Raw genomic sequence first — 18,292 nt, forward strand, 5'->3', positions numbered from 1 at the left:
GGCTTGGGTGGCGGCTGTCCGGCGTCTGTGAGTCAGTGGGCAGGGCGCCCACTAGGTGCAGGGGCTGGGACTGACTCTGGTGGGGGCCTGGGGCGGTGGGTTCACCTATGGGCCTTTCCAAAAGCAAACGCAAACTGGGGAAAGGTAAAGGGCCGGTGGCCTCTTCCCGGCGCGGCCCCGCCCCCGTAAATCTTCCGGCGCTGGGTCCTCTCTGAGGACGGTGCCTCGGGGACCTTTTCATCCGGGGAAGTATTCACATGTAGGGAAATGGAGTGCCCCAAGTCTTTCAAGCTATCTTATTTCATTCCAAACAGAGCAGGCAACTGAAGGATGGGGTCCATTGCCCAGACTCAGTAAAATAGGTCCAGTTAATTGTACATGTATTTTCAGATGAGGAGTCGAAGACCCGGCGCACTTACTTAGTTTCAAAGGCTGAGGAAAGGCGGGTGGACAGACCTTCACGAGAGTCCAAGAAGCCTTCGGACACCAAGCCTGCGGAGAGCCTCCGTGAGGAGAAAGGGGCGGCTAAGCGGCAGTGGCCTTTATCTGAAGTGGGAGGTAGGACACTCCTGAAACCAGACGTGTATTTGAGGATGAGGCGCACAGGAGCCTGCGGTGGGGTGCTAGTAGCAGGGGGCGTGCCCTGATGATGGAGAAGGTTTGGGGACCTTTATCTAGGAGGTAAATATGAGAGTTCTCGTAAAAAATGTAATAAGTTTGCATTTAAGTTTAATGTAATTGGTTTTAAGTTTCCAAGTGGTAGCTGCGTAACACACAGCAAGAAGGGCCAAGCCATGTGCAGACCCAAACCAGCCTGTAGTCCTCCCGAAGGCTGCACACCTTTGGCACCCGCCTGCCACTCCCTCCGCATTCCACAGACTGGAGCCTGAGCAGCTAACTTGGCGGGGGGCGGGGGTGAGGGGGGTGGTGGGGTGGTGGTTGGTGGGGAGAGTAGGAGGTAGTCGGGCTGTGCAAGGGGACTTCCTGTCTGACAGGATGTGGGGGCAAAGAGAGGAGCCAAGTGGGCTTTGGTGACCATGAGAATGGATAGCCAGTGCATCCAACAAGGAAGGTATGGAGGAGAGAGAAGCTGGGCACAGAGCTTCACACTGAGGCCCCTTTGGGGTCATCAAGGGCAGAAAACCGTTTGAGGGGAGCACACTGGACATGGGAGCGAGGCCTGGACTTCAAATTCCAATTCACGAGCTCTTATATAAGGCAGGAAGGGCCAGAGTCCTAGGGGGAGGTTTGGAAAATTGCTGCCAGTCTGTCAGGAAGCTTTTGGCCGCTGGTCACAGAAGAGCTTTACTACCAAGGGGCTCAGTGTCCTCCAAGTAAAGAAGAGGTTAGAGGCTGGGCCCTGGGCGTGGCAGCATCCAGGATTGTGTGTTCACACTTGGCCACCCTCAGTGTCCATGGTCCACAGAGGGCTGGACAGGTTTCAGTGGCATGCACACAGACTATGTCTCGTTTGTGAGAGGTGTTATCTTGCTTCGTATTAGCAAGGGCACCGTCCCTCAGAGGCCTGCGTGCCCAGCTCTCCAGGACGGGCTGGACCTGTGCCAGCAAGGAAAGGTGTGGCCGTGTGTGTCACACCCTAATTTCGGGGGCAGAATGAGGGTGGAGTTCCCAGAAAGCAGGTGAAGAGTTCCATCACATGGAACACAACCCTGGCACACGCTGTCCTGGGTAGCACACCCCAGAGCAGATGCGAGTGAAAGAAACCAGACACAGATCCTGCTCTGCTTACGTGAAAAGTCCAGGAAAGTCAACCCCATATGGAAGGAGCCTGGGCCAAGGGTGGGCACAAGGGCTCTTCGGAGAATGATGGAAATAGACTTAAAGACTCAGTCAGTGGGTGCCCAACTTTGAAAGTTTACTAAATCCCATTGAGTTGTATGCTTTACACAGGTAAGTTTCATGGTTTTTAAATTATACTGAATCAAGTTTTAGGTAAGGAGAACTTGTTGGCAGTGTTGAATGCTGCAGAGAGGTGGAGTAAACCCAGGGAACACTATTGAGTGAGACCAGCCACTGCACTTGGTGGCCTTAGTGGGAACCAGGAGTGAAGACACATACCTGGTTTGCCAGGAGGACCACCTCAAGAAGGGCAGGGGCATCTTCTCATTCACAGTCATTTTTAAAAAAATAACAGTTTTTATTTATTCCTTTATTTGGCTGCTCTGGGTCTTAGTTGTGGCATGTGAGATTTTTAGTTGTAGCATATGGGATCTAGTTCCCTGACCAGGGATGGAACCTGGGCCTCTGCCTTGGGAGTGCAGAGTCTTAGCCACTGGACCACTAGTGAAGTCCCAACATCCAAGTTTTAAAGCTGAGGGATTTCCCTAGTATATTTGAAGAAATGAAAGTTAACCTAATACCATAAAAACCTTAGAGAAATGATGAGTTCAACAATAAAAAATTCTGTGTATTATACAATTAATAAAAATGGGCTTTACTACTGTTGAATGATTGCTGGGCTAGGGTCAGGGGAGGTGTGCTGACTGAAACAGGGCCCCTGGGAGCTCTGTGGGATGCTGGAAAGTTCTGCATCTTGTTTGGATATGGGAAACTGCAGCTGAACACTTAAGAACTGTGCCTTGTGTCTGGTCTGAAGTATGCCTCAGAAAACATGGAATGGAATACACATGAGTCCTTGTCTCTTAGAGCTGCACCCCCAGTATTCTGAGTGTAAATAGTTGTGCTGGATTGCCAGGTGAAGGAGAGTACGTGTTTTCACAGATGCTGCTTCCCTCCCTCTCTGCAGGTTCTGTGATGTGATCTCAATGCTTCTCCTACCTCGGGGGTCTTCATCCCCTCTCTAAACCTTTTCAGGTTTGACATTGTCTTGTAACCAGTAGAGTGGCTGAAGTGACTTCCAGGTGGTGTGTGATGAAGGGTGGCAGGGTCTGGCAGGCTCACCTGGGTGCCAGCTGTGCTGCGCCGGCCGCTGGGGAGGCCATGGGGGAGCAGCAGTCGCATAGCGCATCCCACCCGGGTGATGGGCATGTAAGTGACGAGCCTACAGCGACTGCAGCTGAGCTGCTGCACAGCACCTAGCAGCCTGGTGAGTGGGTGTCCGCCGTGGCCAGCCCAGTCGAGCCTTCAGATGGCATTTGACTGTAGCCCCTGGGAAACCACAGTGATAACTGTCCAGCTGAGCCTTTGCTCAATACTTGACCCATAAAATGGTGAGAAAGTGGTTATTTCCAGCTGCTGAGGTCAGGCTGAGTTGCTACCCAGCAGTGTAGTAAGCAGAACACAGGTGAGTGCATGCTGCGGTGGAGACCAGGTGTGACCGGGTTTGTAGTTGTGGCAGCTGGTGATGCAGATGTATTGTACTGTGCTCGCTTCTTGCTGCTTCTGTCCGTACTTCAACTTTTGCATTAAAAACCCAGAAACATACATTATAGAGACTAAGGCACCACAAGTTGGCAATCAGCCAGTTCCAAAATGCTGCAAAATCTTCTGGAAAAAAAAACAACAACAACCAACTTTTCTACAAATAAATGACTTGAAGAAAAGGAGCTGTCTTATCGGTCTGATCAGGTGGCCATCACAAACACCATGGGTTGGGGACTTGCTTGGCGATCCAGTGGTTAAGAGTCTACAGTTCACTGCACGCAGAGTGGGTTCGATCCCCTCTCAGGGAACTAAGATGCCACATACCCAGGGGAAAAAAGCAAATCCTATGGGCTTGGTTTAAACCACAGACCTCATTTCTCATCATACTGGAGCCTGGGGGGCCCCCTATCTGTCTGTGTTCCTGTGAGGATCCCAGACAGCTGTCTGATGGCTGTGTCCTCACGCGGCCAGAGGAAGAAGGTTGTGGTCCCCTCTTCCTCCTGATCCCTTCCTGAGGGCTTCACCTTCATGATCTCATCTAACCTTAATTCACAAAGGCCCCACTTCCAAATACCATCACATCAAGAATCAGGCCTTCAACATATGATTTGGAGGGAGGGGAACACCAACTTTCAGTCCACAGCAGTTGCTAGGAGATTGAAGAGACCTATGAACAAAAAGCAGTGTTTGGATCTGGGCTAAGTTATTCTTGAGATAATCAAACTGGGTATTAGATGATAATAAAAAGTCAATGATAATATCCTTAGATGTGACAGTGCCATTGTGGTTATGCTAAAAAAAACATTCCTCATCTGATAGAAATACTGTATTGTATTATCAACTATTAAAAAAATGTGAAAAACCAGTTTCCAAAGATTTATATGCTGCATGATTTTATTTATGTAACATTCTCCAATGACAAAATGATAGTGATGAGGACAGACTAGGGACTGCCAGGGGTTGGGGTTGGGGGCGGTGGGGCGGGACTGAACTGTGGCAGGAAGACGGGCCTTGTCCAATGTCTGGATCTGGTAGTGGTTACAGGTGACCACACGGCTCAGGACACTCACTGCACCGCAGTCGGCCCTGTTCGTCACCTGAGGTGAGCATATGTTCTGCTGCCTGAGGTGAGTCGCCTGAGGTGAGTCACCTGAGGTGCTGCCGCTGAGGGCAATTGACAAGGTAGCAGGGAGCTCTCTGGGCTACTCGTGCAGCTTTCTGTGAATTGATATTGTCAAAGTAAAACATTTTAAAAGACATCAAAAGTTATAATAATTAAAATAACATGGCTACCATATAAAAAGGGCAGGTGAGTGAAAGGGGAAACATGGACAAGAGTGACTGTGTATGTATCGATGTCACCATGTCTATATATAATTAGAGTATGATAAAGCTGGCATCAAAATCAGATGGGAAAAGGAAGGCTTGTATGATAAACTGTGCTAGGAAGATTCCTTAACATTTTAAGAGAGAATGTAAGGTGGACTGTAACATCCTGCTGTATGCTCTGATAAATTCTAGATGGGTTGAGTGAATATAAAAAGTGACTACATGTACATCAAGTCTACTTAAAATTTTTTAAAAGGTAGATTGTAAACTGATCAGGCAACTCAAAGGGGAAAGGAAAAGAGCAATTAGTACCATCTTCCAGTTGACAGTGTGTGGTCATCTAAAAAAAATTTCCTTACTGGGGGAAAGAAAAAGGTGCCTACAAAAAATAAGATGTACATTTTATTCTGATTCCTCAATTGGGAACATCTCTCTAAACCTCAGAGCAAAGACATTACAGATAATATTGAAGGATTTGACTACATTAAAAAGTAAAACATCTCCCCAGCCCTCTATAAATAAATGTAAAACAAATAATGGTAAGCTCAAAAAATATTTACAACAGAAACAAGAGGTCAAAGAGTAACACATGACAGGTCCAGAGCCCAGACACGTTGTGGGTGGAAGTCAGACTGAAGGCATCTGGTAACGTGGGAGGTGGGTTCAGAGGCCCCCAGATCGCAGTTCTGCGAACAAGTCTGTAGGAGCCCCTGCCCTTACGTGTGGTCATCCCTGGGAGGGGGATGGGGGAGGCTTCCAGGATCAGGTTAGTAACCTTTGGTATTGGCTTAACCCAAATGGAACTTTTCTGGAGCATTCCTGAGCTCATCAGAGAAGCCTTTGAAACAGGTGAAAGCATCAGAGAGGTGGCTGTGAAGCAGTCAGCTCCCGTGGTTTGAGAGTCGCCAGCCAGCAGGGAGACAGTGCTTTGTCCTTGGCCCACAAAGAAATGAACTCTGCCTACAACCTGAGTGGCTGTGGAAGGTCTCCAGGTTCAGATGAGGACATGACTGGGCTGACAGCTGAACCGTAGGCTGGACTCCAGACCCAGTGGAGCCCGTGGTGATGTGTGTGCTGTTTTACGTTGGCCACTAAAATGTAACTTGCAGGCCGTAACTGAAAAATAGTGCAGGCTGTGTGCATTAAGAACTGTGAAAAGATTCGTGTTTCTAAATGAAGAAGCTTTAAAACTCTGAGGAAGATGCAAGGAGTCTTGTTTGGGGTTAGAAACCTCAGCAGCGTCACGGTGTTAATTCACCCTTATTCTAGCAAGTCAGTGTGACACGAGCAAAAGAGCACAGGTCATTTTGAGAACAGAACCAAATTAGCCCAAAGGTCACGTGAAAGAGTAACAGTGTAGGGATGGCAGGAAGCATCTGGAAAAGTGGCTAGAACAGATAGAACCCTCTGACGTGTGAACGTGTCTCACAGTGATGAACTCACGGTGTCCTTCGTGCTCCAGTGGGGCCCCGAGAGGTGCTGTGGTAAAGATGGTAGTGGTTGGGGGAGATAGGCAATCTCACTAGACAACTGAGAAAACAAGTATAAAGTAAGTATGAAAAGGAAACGAGTGAATGGTTTTTACAAGTTTGGACCCGGGGGTGCCTTTTCCAGTCTGACAAACTACAAGCCATTAAGGAACAGATGGATGAATCTGTTGCAGAAGGAAGCTGTAATAAAAAGCCAGGAGCTATCTGTAACATATTTAATAAATCCCTAACAGTGAGTTTCCCAAATATAAAAAAAAGCTCACACAAAAAAGGTAAAAGTAGAAAATGCAGAATGACATTCATTCACAGAAAGATACAAGGGCGGAATGAGCACTTCCACGGTCACTGTAGCCTTGGAAAAGGTTTAGAAAAACGAAAAAAGCAGAAGCATGTGGAGAAATGTCCCTGGTGATAATCTCTTAGCGAAACACAAATTAATCTTTACGGAAAGCAAGTTGACAATATTGGCCAACATTTTCCTAGTAACTTACCCGACAGGTAAACCTCCAAAAGTTTGTAAATACATAAATGCAAGAATGTTCACTGCAGCATAGTTTAAACAGAGAAACTGGAACTAAGCTAAGTTATATTCATCAAAGGGAGCTGTTATAGCATGATGGCCCCCACAGTGAACTCCAGGCTTGTCTGTGCTCAGCTGGGGAGGGTGTGGTCACTGCGAGACTCAGTGTGTGGTTCCAGCAGCAAGTATGTGTGAAGTGTCTGCAAGAAGCAGCATTCCAAATATAGCTTTTAACCAGTGTGGATTATTTTTAAGTGAAATGTTTTTAGGTAAATATTTTTAAGTAGTCTTAATATATAACATACCCGCTCGGTTGGTAAAGAATCTGCCTGCAAGGCAAGGCAAATTCAATTCCTGGGTTGGGAAGATGCCCTGGAAAAGGAAATGGCAACCCACTCCAGTATTCTTGCCTGGAGAATCTCATGGACAGAGGAGCCTGGCGGGCTACAGTCCGTGACATTTCAAGAGTCGGGTACGATTTAGCAACTAAACCACAATATGTAAAAAAGCTTGTGTAAATCGATATGAAGAAATTATCTTAATTTTAATTCAAAATACAATGAAATGCACATTGACTTATGATAAAAAGGAGAAGAAAGGATACTCTTGAGCTGAGTGCAGGCGTGGGCCCCTCGGCCATGGTTAGAACCATGGAAGCTGTGTGTGTGGCACTGGATGGTGGCAGCATCTTCCTCGGCTGCCAGCCCTGGGAAGGTGACAGCACTGCTCTATGCCTCAGTTCCTTCTGTAAAACGTAGGTGTTAAAGGACCCACCTCAGAAACGTGCGGGTCGCTATTCCAGGACTCAGAGCAATGTCTGGCGCAGAATGGGCTGCTGCTCCTCCTCCAGGTGGCTGAGTTCCTGAGGTGTTCAGTGAGGAACAAGCAGGTGACGATGTCTTCTAATTCTGTTCAGGACACATGTGCGCACGCGGGACACAAAGACCTCTCTGTAGGGCTGAACAGAGGCCCAGGTGGAGGAGCCCCGAAGTGGTGACCTCCAGGAAGCAAGGCAGGAGGTGAACGGTGGAAGCAGTAAGGAGCTCTGCATTTAGGCTTGTAGCATTTGGTAGTGGTTCACATGCCCTGTGCATTCCTGGAGATCGTAACGAGTTTGAGGAAACGCTGTGGCCCCCAGCTCTATAGCACCCCCACTGATGATGTTCTGTACGGAGAGCTTCCACTCTGTTTAGAATCCTGTGGAAACTGTGTCTGAACCTTCACCTGTGGGGCAGACCCTGCCTCTTCCAGGTATCTCTCCTGCGTCTGTCTCTGGGCCGCCCCAGAGCTGAGGCTCTCCACAGGATGGTGGGGGTGCCTCTCCTGTTCTCCTCATGGAGGGGGCGCCTCCTGGATTCACCACCTGCGTGTCTGAGTTGTTGCTTGGTTTAAGCTTTGGAATGTTCACTTAGGGTTCTGACTATTTTCAACCTCGCTCATTTCTTTTCCTTAGCCACAAACCTAATTGCTTTGCTCTGGCCCTAACACAGACTTATGAAATGCTTGGATGTTTTCCTTCCTTCTAGAGAAACCTGATGTAAATCCAGAAAAGAAGAAGCTTGCCATCCCACAGATCATCATCACCACACCGTCAAAAGAGACTGTGATCAGCTATGGTTCCATGGGAATGCAGGAGCAGAGAACCATTCGGGAACGGGCTGAGCAGGGTCCCTACTCCCGACACAGAAACCCCAGCACAGTAGACGCCTATAACATACAGACCACAGAATAAACAGGCACCCCGGCAGCTGTGGTTCCTCCCTGTGCAGTGTCTCGGTGGTGATGGCAGAAGGGCCACCCCATCCTGTGAAAACCTGCAGGTGCCCCTTCAGTCAGCAAGGTTTCCCCAGCTCTTTGATACTGGCAGGCAGTTTGGCAGAGGGCAAGAGTGACCCTGGCTCCAAGAGTGAACGTGGGGTGATCATGAGATGAGCCCTGCTGGAACTGGCTGCCTGCACATCACGATTGAGAGGTATCAGGCCGCCATCTCTTGCAGTTCTAAACTGAACCCTTCCCGTTCAGGACCAGAGGGCCATGGCACAAGCACCCAACAGTGGAAGTGAAGGAGGTGTACCCACCCCGGAACCAAAGGTGGGACTCTGAGGTGTCAGCACCCAGAACAGAGAAGGGCTCTTAGCTTGAGTACCACATGATGCGGAGAACGTAGACGCAGCCCCAGCACTTGGAACACTGGCTCTGTCAGAGCCACCCGGGGGGGAAGGTGAGTTGAGCTGACAACTTCCCCTCTTTCTGGCTGTGTTTGAGGGCTTCCAGTGGGGAGGGGCCATTAGGGGACTCACAGCCTCAGGTGTCCCAGCCTCATCAGCAGCCCTCGGGTCAGAGTCCACTCTTCTCCGGGTTGGCTGGAGAGCATCCTGCCCTGTCTGAACTCACATGTTTAGTCTGGTGACAGTGTGTGCCAGCTTTCTTCATTCCTGGAATGATCAGCAGGCTGCATACAGAGGGGCTCTGTCTTTGTCTGTTGAGGAGCATCATATCTTTTTAGTAGTAAATAGTACAAGTGACTTCCAGTCAGTGAGTTTTGATATAATCAGGAAAACAGACATCTCATATTGACATTGTTTACTAACACATTGTTAATATACTCATTTGTATTTATTTAGTACATTTATTTATGCAGTCTGACTGCCACGAATAAATATTTATACAGAAAGGTCAAGCCCATACAAAGGTGAATTTGATCACAGAGGGTCAGCATGCTTCTCCTCCATAAAATTGCAAGTAGCTGTTGCATTTCTATCATTCGACCTAGAAATTGCCCTCCTACCCTGCCCTAAGCATCTCAAGCAAATAATCCAAAAACTTATTTAGTTGTTTAGTTGTGTCCGACTCTTTTGTGACCCCAAGGACTGTAGCCCACCAGGTTCTTCTGTCCATGGGATTTCCCAGGCAAGAATACTGGGGTTGGTTGCCATCTCCTTCTCCAGGCATCTTCCCAACCCAGGGATTGAACCTGCATCCCTGCATTGGCACATCTGCTGAGCCACCTGGGAAGCCTCCAAAGCTGTATTTCAGTTCAGTTCAGTTGCTCAGTCGTGTCTGACTCTTTGCGACCCCATGAATCGCAGCACACCAGGCCTCCCTGTCCATCACCAACTTTTGGAGTTCACTCAAACTCATGTCCATTGAGTCAGTGATGCCATTCAGCCATCTCATCCTCTGTCGTCCCCTTTTCCTCCTGCCCCCAATCCCTCCCAGCAACAGAGTCTTTTCCAACGAGTCAACTCCTCGCATGAGGTGGCCAAAGTACTGGAGTTTCAGCTTTAGCATCATTCCTTCCAAAGAAATCCCAGGGCTGATCTCCTTCAGAATGGACTGGTTGGATCTCCTTGCAGTCCAAGGGACTCTCAAGAGTCTTCTCCAACACCACAGTTCAAAAGCATCAATTCTTTGGCGCTCAGCCTTTTTCACAGTCCAACTCTCACATCCATACATGACCACAGGAAAAGCTATATTTACTATGGCATTAATTCTAATCTCGTTATTAGCTATAAGTTTAGCTTATCAGAATTCAAAAACAACCAGAATGAAGTCAATGTGGTAACTAGTTTAAATCATTTTGACTCATTATCTCCTTTCATAATTATCTAATGTCCTTCACTTACATTAGTAGTATTTTAGCACTTACAGTGTCTTTCCTCCTGAGCAGGCTGTGTACATGACTTACCTTGTTTACTGCTTCCAGTGAGAATGTAAGGTGCCGTAGGGCAGACTCGGACATGGGCAAGTACGTAGTGAGTGCTCAACAAGGATGTATTAGGGGACCCATTGGTCCCAAAGTCCGTCCGTCGCCACGTCGTGTCAGTTCTTTCCACATCTCTCAGACGCGCCCTCTACTCTCTCTCAGTCCCCCTGGCTCTGCCAAGCCTTTCCCTTCTTGGCTCCAAGGGAGAGCTCTAAAGCACAGCTCCCACTGCCGGGAGAACACCACAGATTCCCGCCCTCTCAAGCCCCTCCCCGCCCTCCCCCACCCCGCACCCCTGGGACCCATTGTAACCCCCAGATCTCCTCCTCCTCCGGTGGCCATTACGCAGCGCGCCAGCGCAGTCACGTGCCTGTGTGTGTGTGTGTATGTGTGTGTGTGTCGCTCAGTTGTGTACGACTCTTTGCGACCCCATGGACTGTATAGACTATAGCCTGTCAGGTTCCTCTGTCTGTAGAATTCTCCAGGGAAGAATACTGGAGCAGATTGCCATATCCTTCTCCAGGGGATCTTCCCAACCCAGGGACCGAACCAGGGTCTCCTGCATGGCAGGCAGATTCTTTACGGTCTGAGCCACCGTACTTAAAACTAAAATAAAGCTAGAATCTTGGTAGTCTGAGTGCTTCGTAGAAACTGAGGTTCTCGGGGATCTTGGGGAGGTTTCCTTGGTAACTGTTGCTAAGGAGCGGACGCCCCGGAAGTAGGCCATGCGCCTGCGCAGAGGATCCCTGGTCTGCGCCTGCGCAGATGGGAAGCTCGAGGGGCTGCTCTCGGCATGGGGGAGCCGGAGCCGGAGCAGATCCGTCTGAAGTGTGTCCGTAAAGAAGGCTTCTTCACGGTGCCTCCAGAGCACAGGGTACGAAGAGGGTCTGTTCTGGTAGCTCTGTCCTCGCTAGCGGCAGGGCGGGGCTGAAACGTACTAGGGCCCTCAGCGTCGCGCTAAAGCGCCAGGAGCGCCAGGAGCGCCAGAAACGTCAGCAGCGGGAACGGCAACCCCAGCGGTCCTCGAGGGTAGCGTCCGCCCCGGGGACTGGCCGGCTCTCAGGTCGCCGGCCTCCTCGTCAAGAGCGCGCTGCAGCGCGGGCGTTTCTTAGTTTTGCGTCCGGGACGGGCGCCTTGTGTTAGGGGAGAATAGTCGTGGGAAGTGTTGGAGACGTGTCTCCTACCAGCCTGTGGGTACACTGGGCGGGGTCCGTCTGTGACCCGGCAGCTCCGCTTGTGCCTTGCTCCGTGCGGGGCCTCTCCGTGTGTCAGTCACTTAGTCCTTTCGAGCACCCTTCGTAGAGGTGAGAAGGGTGAAGCTTAGGGGCTTCGAGTGGTTTTACTAAGGTAGACGGCTCGTGCAGGGGCAGGTGTGATCCCTGGTGGCGGGTTGTTTTGACTACTTGCTGGTGCTGTGCGAGGCCGCGTCAGTGTCCAGTAAGAACGGTAACAGACTGAATGAGTGAGCGCAGGAGCCAGCCTTGAGCGGTCCCCCCGGCGTTGTTCACCGAAACGCAGCAACTAATCTCAGTTAAGGCATACCTAGACGAGGACAGTGCAAAGTGCGCAATTGTAAGTGCTGCAAGACCAAAGTGTCAGGGGATTTTGCAGAGAAAGAAATGTTTTCAGCTGGGGCTCAGGAAGCAGTTTTGAGAAGGGGCAGCATTTCTGCTGGGCGGGAAAGTGTGACTAGGTTTTGGATGCACAGATGAGGAGGCAGGTGGGCTTGCTAGACCTAGGGAGCAGCAAGAGCAAAATCCCGCTAAAGGCAGTGTGTACAGGAAGCACCAGGGGTTCCGCAGAGAGAGGGGGAAAGAGGGAAGCAATTAGGTTGGGATGGGATGAGGGAAGGGTTCATTTGGAGCCAGGTGACCCTAACTTGGTTTCCCAAGATGGAGGGCAAGGTAAATAGAGGCAGAGAGTCAAGAGAGGGGCAGTTTAGAACCTGAAACTTGCCGCATGTTGTACGACCCACAAGGAAGTGCTACAGATGAAGGTGTATTAGGGTACAGGCTCTGCTAGAACTTGGAGACCCCAAAATACAGTGCTTTAAGGACGGGACTTTTATTTCTGGTGCCCCTAACATCACACAGGTTTGCAGGCACTCAGGTTGTCAGTTTTTGCTCCACCAAATCCTAGCTTGCCTCAGGAGGCAGAAAGGAGTGAAGAGCAACCAGCTTCCTTTGGTCAGGAAGTGGTGCTTGTCCCTCTGTGTACATCGTACTGGCCAGAATTTAGTCACATGTTTACACCTAGCTGCAAGGGAGACTGGGAACTCGGGCCACCATCTGGGTTGCCATGTTCCCTTGGGATTGTTTCATAACGCAGAGGAAGAAGTAATGTATGGATGTTGGAGACAGTTTCTGCCACTGTGTTTGGTAGATGCTTTGTGAAGGTCTTCAAGCTTTTTCATGTCCAGAGCTTTGTTTATTTATTTATTTATGGTCACACTGCTTAGCCTGTGGGATTTCAGATCCCTGATCTGGGATCAACCCTCACCCTCGGCATTGAGAGTACAGAGTTCTATCCACCGGACCACCAGGGAATTGCCCAGAGCATAGTTCAGACCATTGCTGCTCAAGTGGACTTTCTGTGATGATGGAAACGTTGTGTCTTCTGAATTGTCCACTGTGGCCACCATGAACTGCATGGGGCCCTCGAACACTTCACATGGCTCATGCAGCTGAAGAAATGAACTTTTAGTTTCATTTTAGTCAATTTTAACCAAATGTGGCTGGTAGTTACTCTTTTTAGGCAGCACACATCTGGACCATGGGATTGAAAGGGAATGGTTGGACCGACTTTGATTTCATTTTCAAAGTGTCTGGCCAGTATCATCACCCCATTTTCTCACCCGCAAACCCAAGTGTGTGGTCAGGACAGGTGCTGGCTCTTTGGAACAGCTTAAGTGTCAGTATCCATCTCTGGTTCCCTTAGCTGCCAGATCCCCTCACTGCCAGCACCTCTCTCTTTCAGCTGGGACGGTGCCGGAGCGTGAAGGAGTTTGAGAAGCTGAATCGCATTGGGGAAGGCACCTATGGCATCGTATGTGAGTGGCTACAGTGGCAGGCCTGGGACCCAGGGACTGTCCTGGCAGCAGCTGTGTCAGGGCTGGAAGGAGAGTGCAGGTGACCTTTAATCCTTGGTATAATTGCTGTCGATTTCATACTACGACTGAGTGAACGGAAGCATCAGATTGTTCATGTGTCCCTGTGAGTGGAGGGCGCTATCACACGATCAAGTGTAGCACCGTGGGACAGTGGCCAGAAGTGTAGCCACAGCCACTGGGACGTCGGTGTGTATCACCCTGCCGTGGGTGTGGAAGCTGCAGAAATCCCCACAGTGCTCTAGGGATCAGCTTCATAAAGATAAGGCTGCTTTTTTCACGATAAGGACATTATTTGCTGTTAGAACACAGAAACCACAGAACGCAAAGCAGTGGTCTGCACTCCGACTCTAAGAAGGAAACGTTTAGGGAGACTCTTCTAGCTGGGGGCCCGCTATCTGCTCAAACCAGGGGACTCCCCAGGGAGCACCTGTCTCCCAGCGTTGGAGTATTGCTTGCACAGGGTACCAGCAGTCAAGGAAGAAGAGCAAGGGTGCCCCCATGTGGCAGGAGGGCAGGGGGTGGGCCTGGATCCTACTGTGGAGGCGCTTCCCTTCCAGATCGGGCCCGGGATACCCACACAGATGAGATTGTCGCCCTGAAGAAAGTGCGGATGGACAAGGAGAAGGATGGTGAGCTGGGAGGGGCCGCTGCACCACTTGCACTCAAGTGGGAGGGTCTAGGAAGATGCAAGTTGCCTGAGCTCCCTGAATGGCGCCTGCATGATGGTCAAAGGAGGCTGGTCTCTAGGGGGCTGCAGTCTGGCCCTGCCTGTCTCCCCTGGACTTCTCCAGCTCATCACCCCTCCTCCACACCCTAGCGTCAGTTCCCCTGAGTCGTGTGCAGTTCATTCCCTTCATCTGTCCTCTCCTTCCTGCTGGCTGACTCTGCCTCCTCTCCTGTCTCAGCTCAGCGTCACCCTCCCCAGGGCTTTCCCACTGAAGCCTGGGCAGGTAGCCCCTGTGTGCTGCTCGCACCCCTGCTGACTGCCCCTTGGGCGCCTGTGCTTGCAGGGCTGTGCTGTGCTCACTGGGGGCTGGCTGCCATACACAGTGGTCAGTACAGAGAGCTGCTTGTGTTTGATGGAGGAGGAGAGGGTTAAAGGTGCTGGTTTGGATGGCCTTGCTTCTCCATGAAGTAGCAGGCAGAGTTCTGCCAGGTAGGGCTGGGAGTCACCGAGGCAGCTGGCTGTCAGGGGTCCCTGTCTGCAGGGGTGGGGTCATTGAGTGGGCCAGCTGCAGAGATGGGGTCACCAAGGCCAGGCTGGTTGCAGGGGTCCCCATCAGCAGCCTTCGAGAGATCACACTGCTGCTTCGCCTCCGCCATCCCAACATTGTGGAGCTGAAGGAGGTGGTTGTGGGGAACCACCTGGAGAGGTGAGCGGTCGGTCTGCTTGCTGCCCCCACATTAGGCCCTGCCCAGCCCCCTCCCTACTTCCCTTCCTGCTGCCCAGGAGGCTCCCTTGGCTCACCTGGGAGGAGGTGGGAGGTGGCATGCGTTTCTCCCTCTTACTTTAGCATCTTCCTGGTGATGGGCTACTGTGAGCAAGACCTGGCCAGCCTTCTGGAGAACATGCCAACACCCTTCTCTGAGGCCCAGGTTGGAGGCGTGGGCTGGGGTGGCCGGGAGTGGGGGCTCTGGTGGGGGGCTTCCCAAGCCGTTGTTAGGCACATTGTGCCAAAAGCAGACCTCCTGGCCTTCTGCAGGTCAAGTGCATCGTGCTGCAGGTGCTCCGGGGCCTCCAGTACCTGCACCGGAATTTCATCATCCACAGGTGGGCGGGGCTTGTGGCTTGGGGGCGGGGTGACCACTAGACTGACTCAGCACCAACACGCAGGGGAGTAGAGCAACCTCAAGGCAGTGGAGCTCCTGTAACTGGTCCCAGGGGAGGGCGGGACAGCATAGTACCTGTTTTCCCCTCTGCCAGGCAGATGGCCGGGGAGGGACCTGGACTCCCTGTGCAGGGTGGCTCGTGCGGCCCTGGGGGGGACCAGGGGCAGGACTCTACCTCTCAGGAAGTCACTGAGAGCTCTCTGCTGTTTCCAGCTACTGAATGGCCTTGCATTACCTGTGCTCCTCCTCCTAAAAAGTACAAACAGGACGAGATGTGTGGGGAAGCGTTCTGAGTGTTGCTGCAGCGGTAACAACCTTGTTCCTGCATGCGAGTTTCTGGGAACCACTGGTGTTATCTTTCTGTCATAGGGATCTGAAGGTCTCTAACTTGCTCATGACGGATAAGGGCTGCGTGAAGACAGGTGGGTGCAGGGGTCCATGAGTGCCCCTGCACTGGGGTGGCAGGCTGGTCTCCAGAAGCTCCCTGCACACTACACACTGGCTCGAGGTGGCAGTGGTCAGCCTTCCCTGGGTGACACTCTCCCTCCCATCCCTCTGCCTCCATCTCAGCGGATTTTGGTCTGGCCCGGGCCTATGGCATCCCAGTGAAGCCAATGACTCCCAAGGTGGTCACACTCTGGTAAGTCCCTGGAGACCAGGGGAAGTTTGGGCGGGTGTGGGTGGGTCATGCTGAAGTGGCCAGAGCATCTTGGAGGTCTTTCAGCTGCCAAGAAAGAGCAGTGCTGTCACGGGGAGGGACCTGCCCATCCAGATGGGGTGCTGTTCTGTCCTGAGGCAGCCCCGCCCCCAGCTGGCCTTGGCGCTGCTCAGAGGGGAGATGGCTTCACCACTGGAGCGTGGGAACAGCGCCGGTTTCTGCAGTTACTTCTCACTTGACATTTTGAAGCAAAACGGGTTGTGGTTCAGGGCAGGCTGCGTTGTGCTGTCACTCACCCCCGCCTGTGTAGAAGGGCCGGCATAGGACACTGCAGCACTCAGGGCTCACCCAGTAATAGCAGCATGTTTGTCAAGCTTTCGTGGAAGGGACAGCCATAGCTGAGGTTCATGCTCCCTCATCCCAGGCTGTCTCTGGCTCTCAGGGCAGGGTGGTGGCCGGTGGGTGCCCTGTGGAGGCCAGGCTGGAGGAGAGGAACTGCCAGATGCAAAGCAGGGGCTTCTGTTCGCAGGTACCGAGCCCCTGAACTGCTGCTGGGAACCACCACGCAGACCACCAGCATCGACATGTGGTGAGAGGTGGACGCTGCTCCCAGGCCTCTCAGACAGTGGGGTGGTCTTGTGGGACCTGGGGCGGGGGGGTGGACAGCTCTGGGGCTGGGGTCTCCCCAGCTCCCAAGAAGATGGGCCTATGCCTGGGGTCCTGAGAGGCAGAGGGAGACAGCCCCATCACTGAGGACCTGCCCTCGTGGCCATAAGAGGCCTGCTGAGGCCAGGTCACGTGACTCACCTGGAGACCCCAGTGGTCATCCCATCATGACCTCCTCCCAGCTCTGCCCCCAGCCTCCGCCCCAGCAGCTGGGGCACTGGTCCAGGCGGAGCCAGGGAGCTGAGAGGAGACCCCGCACTCCTCTGCAGGGCGGTGGGCTGCATCCTGGCTGAGCTGCTGGCCCATAAGCCCCTTCTCCCCGGCACTTCCGAGATCCACCAGGTGGACCTGATCGTGCAGCTGCTGGGGACCCCCAGTGAGAACATCTGGCCGGTGAGTGCCAGCCCCGCCCTCCTCCCTCCTGCCCCTGCTGGCCATTGGCCTTTACCGGCCCCTCCCCACAGGGCTTCTCTCAGCTGCCGCTGGCCAGCCAGTACAGCCTGCGGAAGCAGCCCTACAACAACCTGAAGCATAAGTTCCCGTGGCTCTCAGAGGCTGGCCTGCGCCTGATGAACCTCCTCTTCATGTACGACCCTAAGAAAAGGTGCTGAGAGAGCCCCACACGTGCATGAGTCAGGCCCGATTTTGTGGGGTTCTGTTGGTTTACCCAACTTTCTCTTGTGTGGAGGGGAACCAGGGGGCGCTCTGCGGGGCAGCTGTGCGGGAGACAAGCCTGACTGGGCCTGGGCCCTGTGAACAGTGAGCTCTCCTCTCCAGGGCGACGGCCGGTGACTGCCTGGAGAGCTCCTACTTCAAGGAGAAGCCCCTGCGTGAGTCTTCCCCGCTGGCACCTGGCCGGGGGCCCTTGTGTAGGGTAGGGGTTAAGGCAGGTGGGTGGTGGGGCCCAGGCGGGTAGGGGCTGTTTTGGGCCACATAGGGAGGCTCAGGAGGGGAGCAGAGGGTAGCGTGGGGCCCTTCCCTCACTCAGGGCTGATGCAGTCCGTTCCCCCCACCCCCAGCCTGCGAGCCGGAGCTCATGCCCACCTTCCCCCACCATCGTAACAACCGTGCCACCCCGGCCACATCCTTGGGCACTGAGAGCCAGAGCCGGCGCGGCAGACCCTGACAGGTGGAGGTATTCCAGCTGAGTACGCCGCCTCCTGTGCCCCTGCCCACCTCTGCCCTGGGACAGCAGAGTGTGGACCTTGGGGGTGATGCCAGCGGTACACTCTGAGGGCCCAGCCACCCAGAGGCCGGCCCACCGGGCTGTGACTCCACGTTGCGGCTGGGCTGGGTCCGACCTGTGGCCAGGCCTCAGGCCCTCGGTTCCCAGGAGGAAACCTGGCTGAGCCCGTCTCAGCAGGTGTTGCTGGCTTGGGACAAGCAGACCTCAGACCTCGTATGGTCACTTTTGTCCCCACTTGATCTGCAGGATCTGCCTGGAATGGAGAGGCCAAGGTGACCCCCTGGTGGGGCTAGGGAGACACGGAGAGGGGAGGAGGGATGGAGATGTGGACTGAGTCTGAGCTGCTCTGTGACCCCTAGAGTGAGAACCTTGCGCTGTGCCCTGTGCCCACGCCCCTTCTCTGAGGCCCATGGGGAATGGGGGTGGTTCGAGAGATAAACGCTTTCCTCAGAC

The 18,292-nt window shown here is 52.7% G+C and overlaps 2 protein-coding genes and 1 long non-coding RNA gene across 7 annotated transcripts; 2 read left to right on the forward strand and 1 right to left on the reverse strand.

Annotated features, from left to right (window-relative positions):
- Nucleotides 1-62: 62 nt before the first annotated feature.
- SPATA33 (spermatogenesis associated 33) lies at nucleotides 63-8,431 on the forward strand. The gene is made up of 3 exons (XM_019978171.2): nucleotides 63-144; nucleotides 391-558; nucleotides 8,211-8,431. Exons 1-3 carry the CDS (start codon nucleotides 108-110, stop codon nucleotides 8,414-8,416), a joined length of 411 nt encoding a protein of 136 aa, XP_019833730.2. The 5' UTR covers nucleotides 63-107; the 3' UTR covers nucleotides 8,417-8,431.
- On the reverse strand, nucleotides 4,199-10,644 carry LOC109572809 (uncharacterized). Of its 4 annotated transcripts, none has more exons than XR_011561460.1 (4): nucleotides 10,373-10,644; nucleotides 8,985-9,163; nucleotides 7,289-7,642; nucleotides 4,199-4,563 (listed from the first exon to the last, which is right to left on the reverse strand). It is a non-coding gene; the product is annotated as an uncharacterized lncRNA (long non-coding RNA). The 4 variants fall into 4 exon arrangements; XR_011561461.1 differs by having other exon boundaries at nucleotides 4,209-4,563; nucleotides 7,459-7,642; nucleotides 10,373-10,642; XR_011561462.1 differs by lacking the exon at nucleotides 4,199-4,563 and having other exon boundaries at nucleotides 7,210-7,780.
- CDK10 (cyclin dependent kinase 10) lies at nucleotides 8,772-18,291 on the forward strand. Of its 2 annotated transcripts, none has more exons than XM_070770488.1 (13): nucleotides 8,772-8,905; nucleotides 13,367-13,439; nucleotides 14,057-14,128; nucleotides 14,770-14,872; nucleotides 15,014-15,095; nucleotides 15,203-15,270; nucleotides 15,699-15,751; nucleotides 15,900-15,969; nucleotides 16,517-16,576; nucleotides 16,923-17,046; nucleotides 17,118-17,257; nucleotides 17,431-17,483; nucleotides 17,673-18,291. In XM_070770488.1, exons 3-13 carry the CDS (start codon nucleotides 14,110-14,112, stop codon nucleotides 17,777-17,779), a joined length of 879 nt encoding a protein of 292 aa, XP_070626589.1. In that variant the 5' UTR covers nucleotides 8,772-8,905; nucleotides 13,367-13,439; nucleotides 14,057-14,109; the 3' UTR covers nucleotides 17,780-18,291. The 2 variants fall into 2 exon arrangements, with proteins under 2 accessions (XP_070626589.1, XP_019835487.2); XM_019979928.2 differs by lacking the exon at nucleotides 8,772-8,905 and adding an exon at nucleotides 11,114-11,264.
- Nucleotide 18,292: the final 1 nt, after the last annotated feature.

Source organism: Bos indicus, chromosome 18 (genome assembly GCF_029378745.1).
Source record: "Bos indicus isolate NIAB-ARS_2022 breed Sahiwal x Tharparkar chromosome 18, NIAB-ARS_B.indTharparkar_mat_pri_1.0, whole genome shotgun sequence".
Taxonomy (NCBI): Eukaryota; Metazoa; Chordata; class Mammalia; order Artiodactyla; family Bovidae; genus Bos; species Bos indicus.

What these genes read in the sequence shown, in the direction of transcription:
- SPATA33 (XM_019978171.2), top strand. Translation starts at nt 108, where the DNA reads ATGGGCCTTTCCAAAAGCAAACGCAAACTGGGGAAAG. An exon ending in CAAACGCAAACTGGGGAAAG is followed by an intron (nt 145 to 390) that starts GTAAAGGGCCGG and finishes ATGTATTTTCAG; the next exon opens with ATGAGGAGTCGAAGACCCGG. An exon ending in GCCTTTATCTGAAGTGGGAG is followed by an intron (nt 559 to 8,210) that starts GTAGGACACTCC and finishes CCTTCCTTCTAG; the next exon opens with AGAAACCTGATGTAAATCCA.
- CDK10 (XM_019979928.2), top strand. Translation starts at nt 11,184, where the DNA reads ATGGGGGAGCCGGAGCCGGAGCAGATCCGTCTGAAGTGTGTCCGTAAA. An exon ending in TAAGGGCTGCGTGAAGACAG is followed by an intron (nt 15,752 to 15,899) that starts GTGGGTGCAGGG and finishes CCTCCATCTCAG; the next exon opens with CGGATTTTGGTCTGGCCCGG. An exon ending in ACCACCAGCATCGACATGTG is followed by an intron (nt 16,577 to 16,922) that starts GTGAGAGGTGGA and finishes ACTCCTCTGCAG; the next exon opens with GGCGGTGGGCTGCATCCTGG.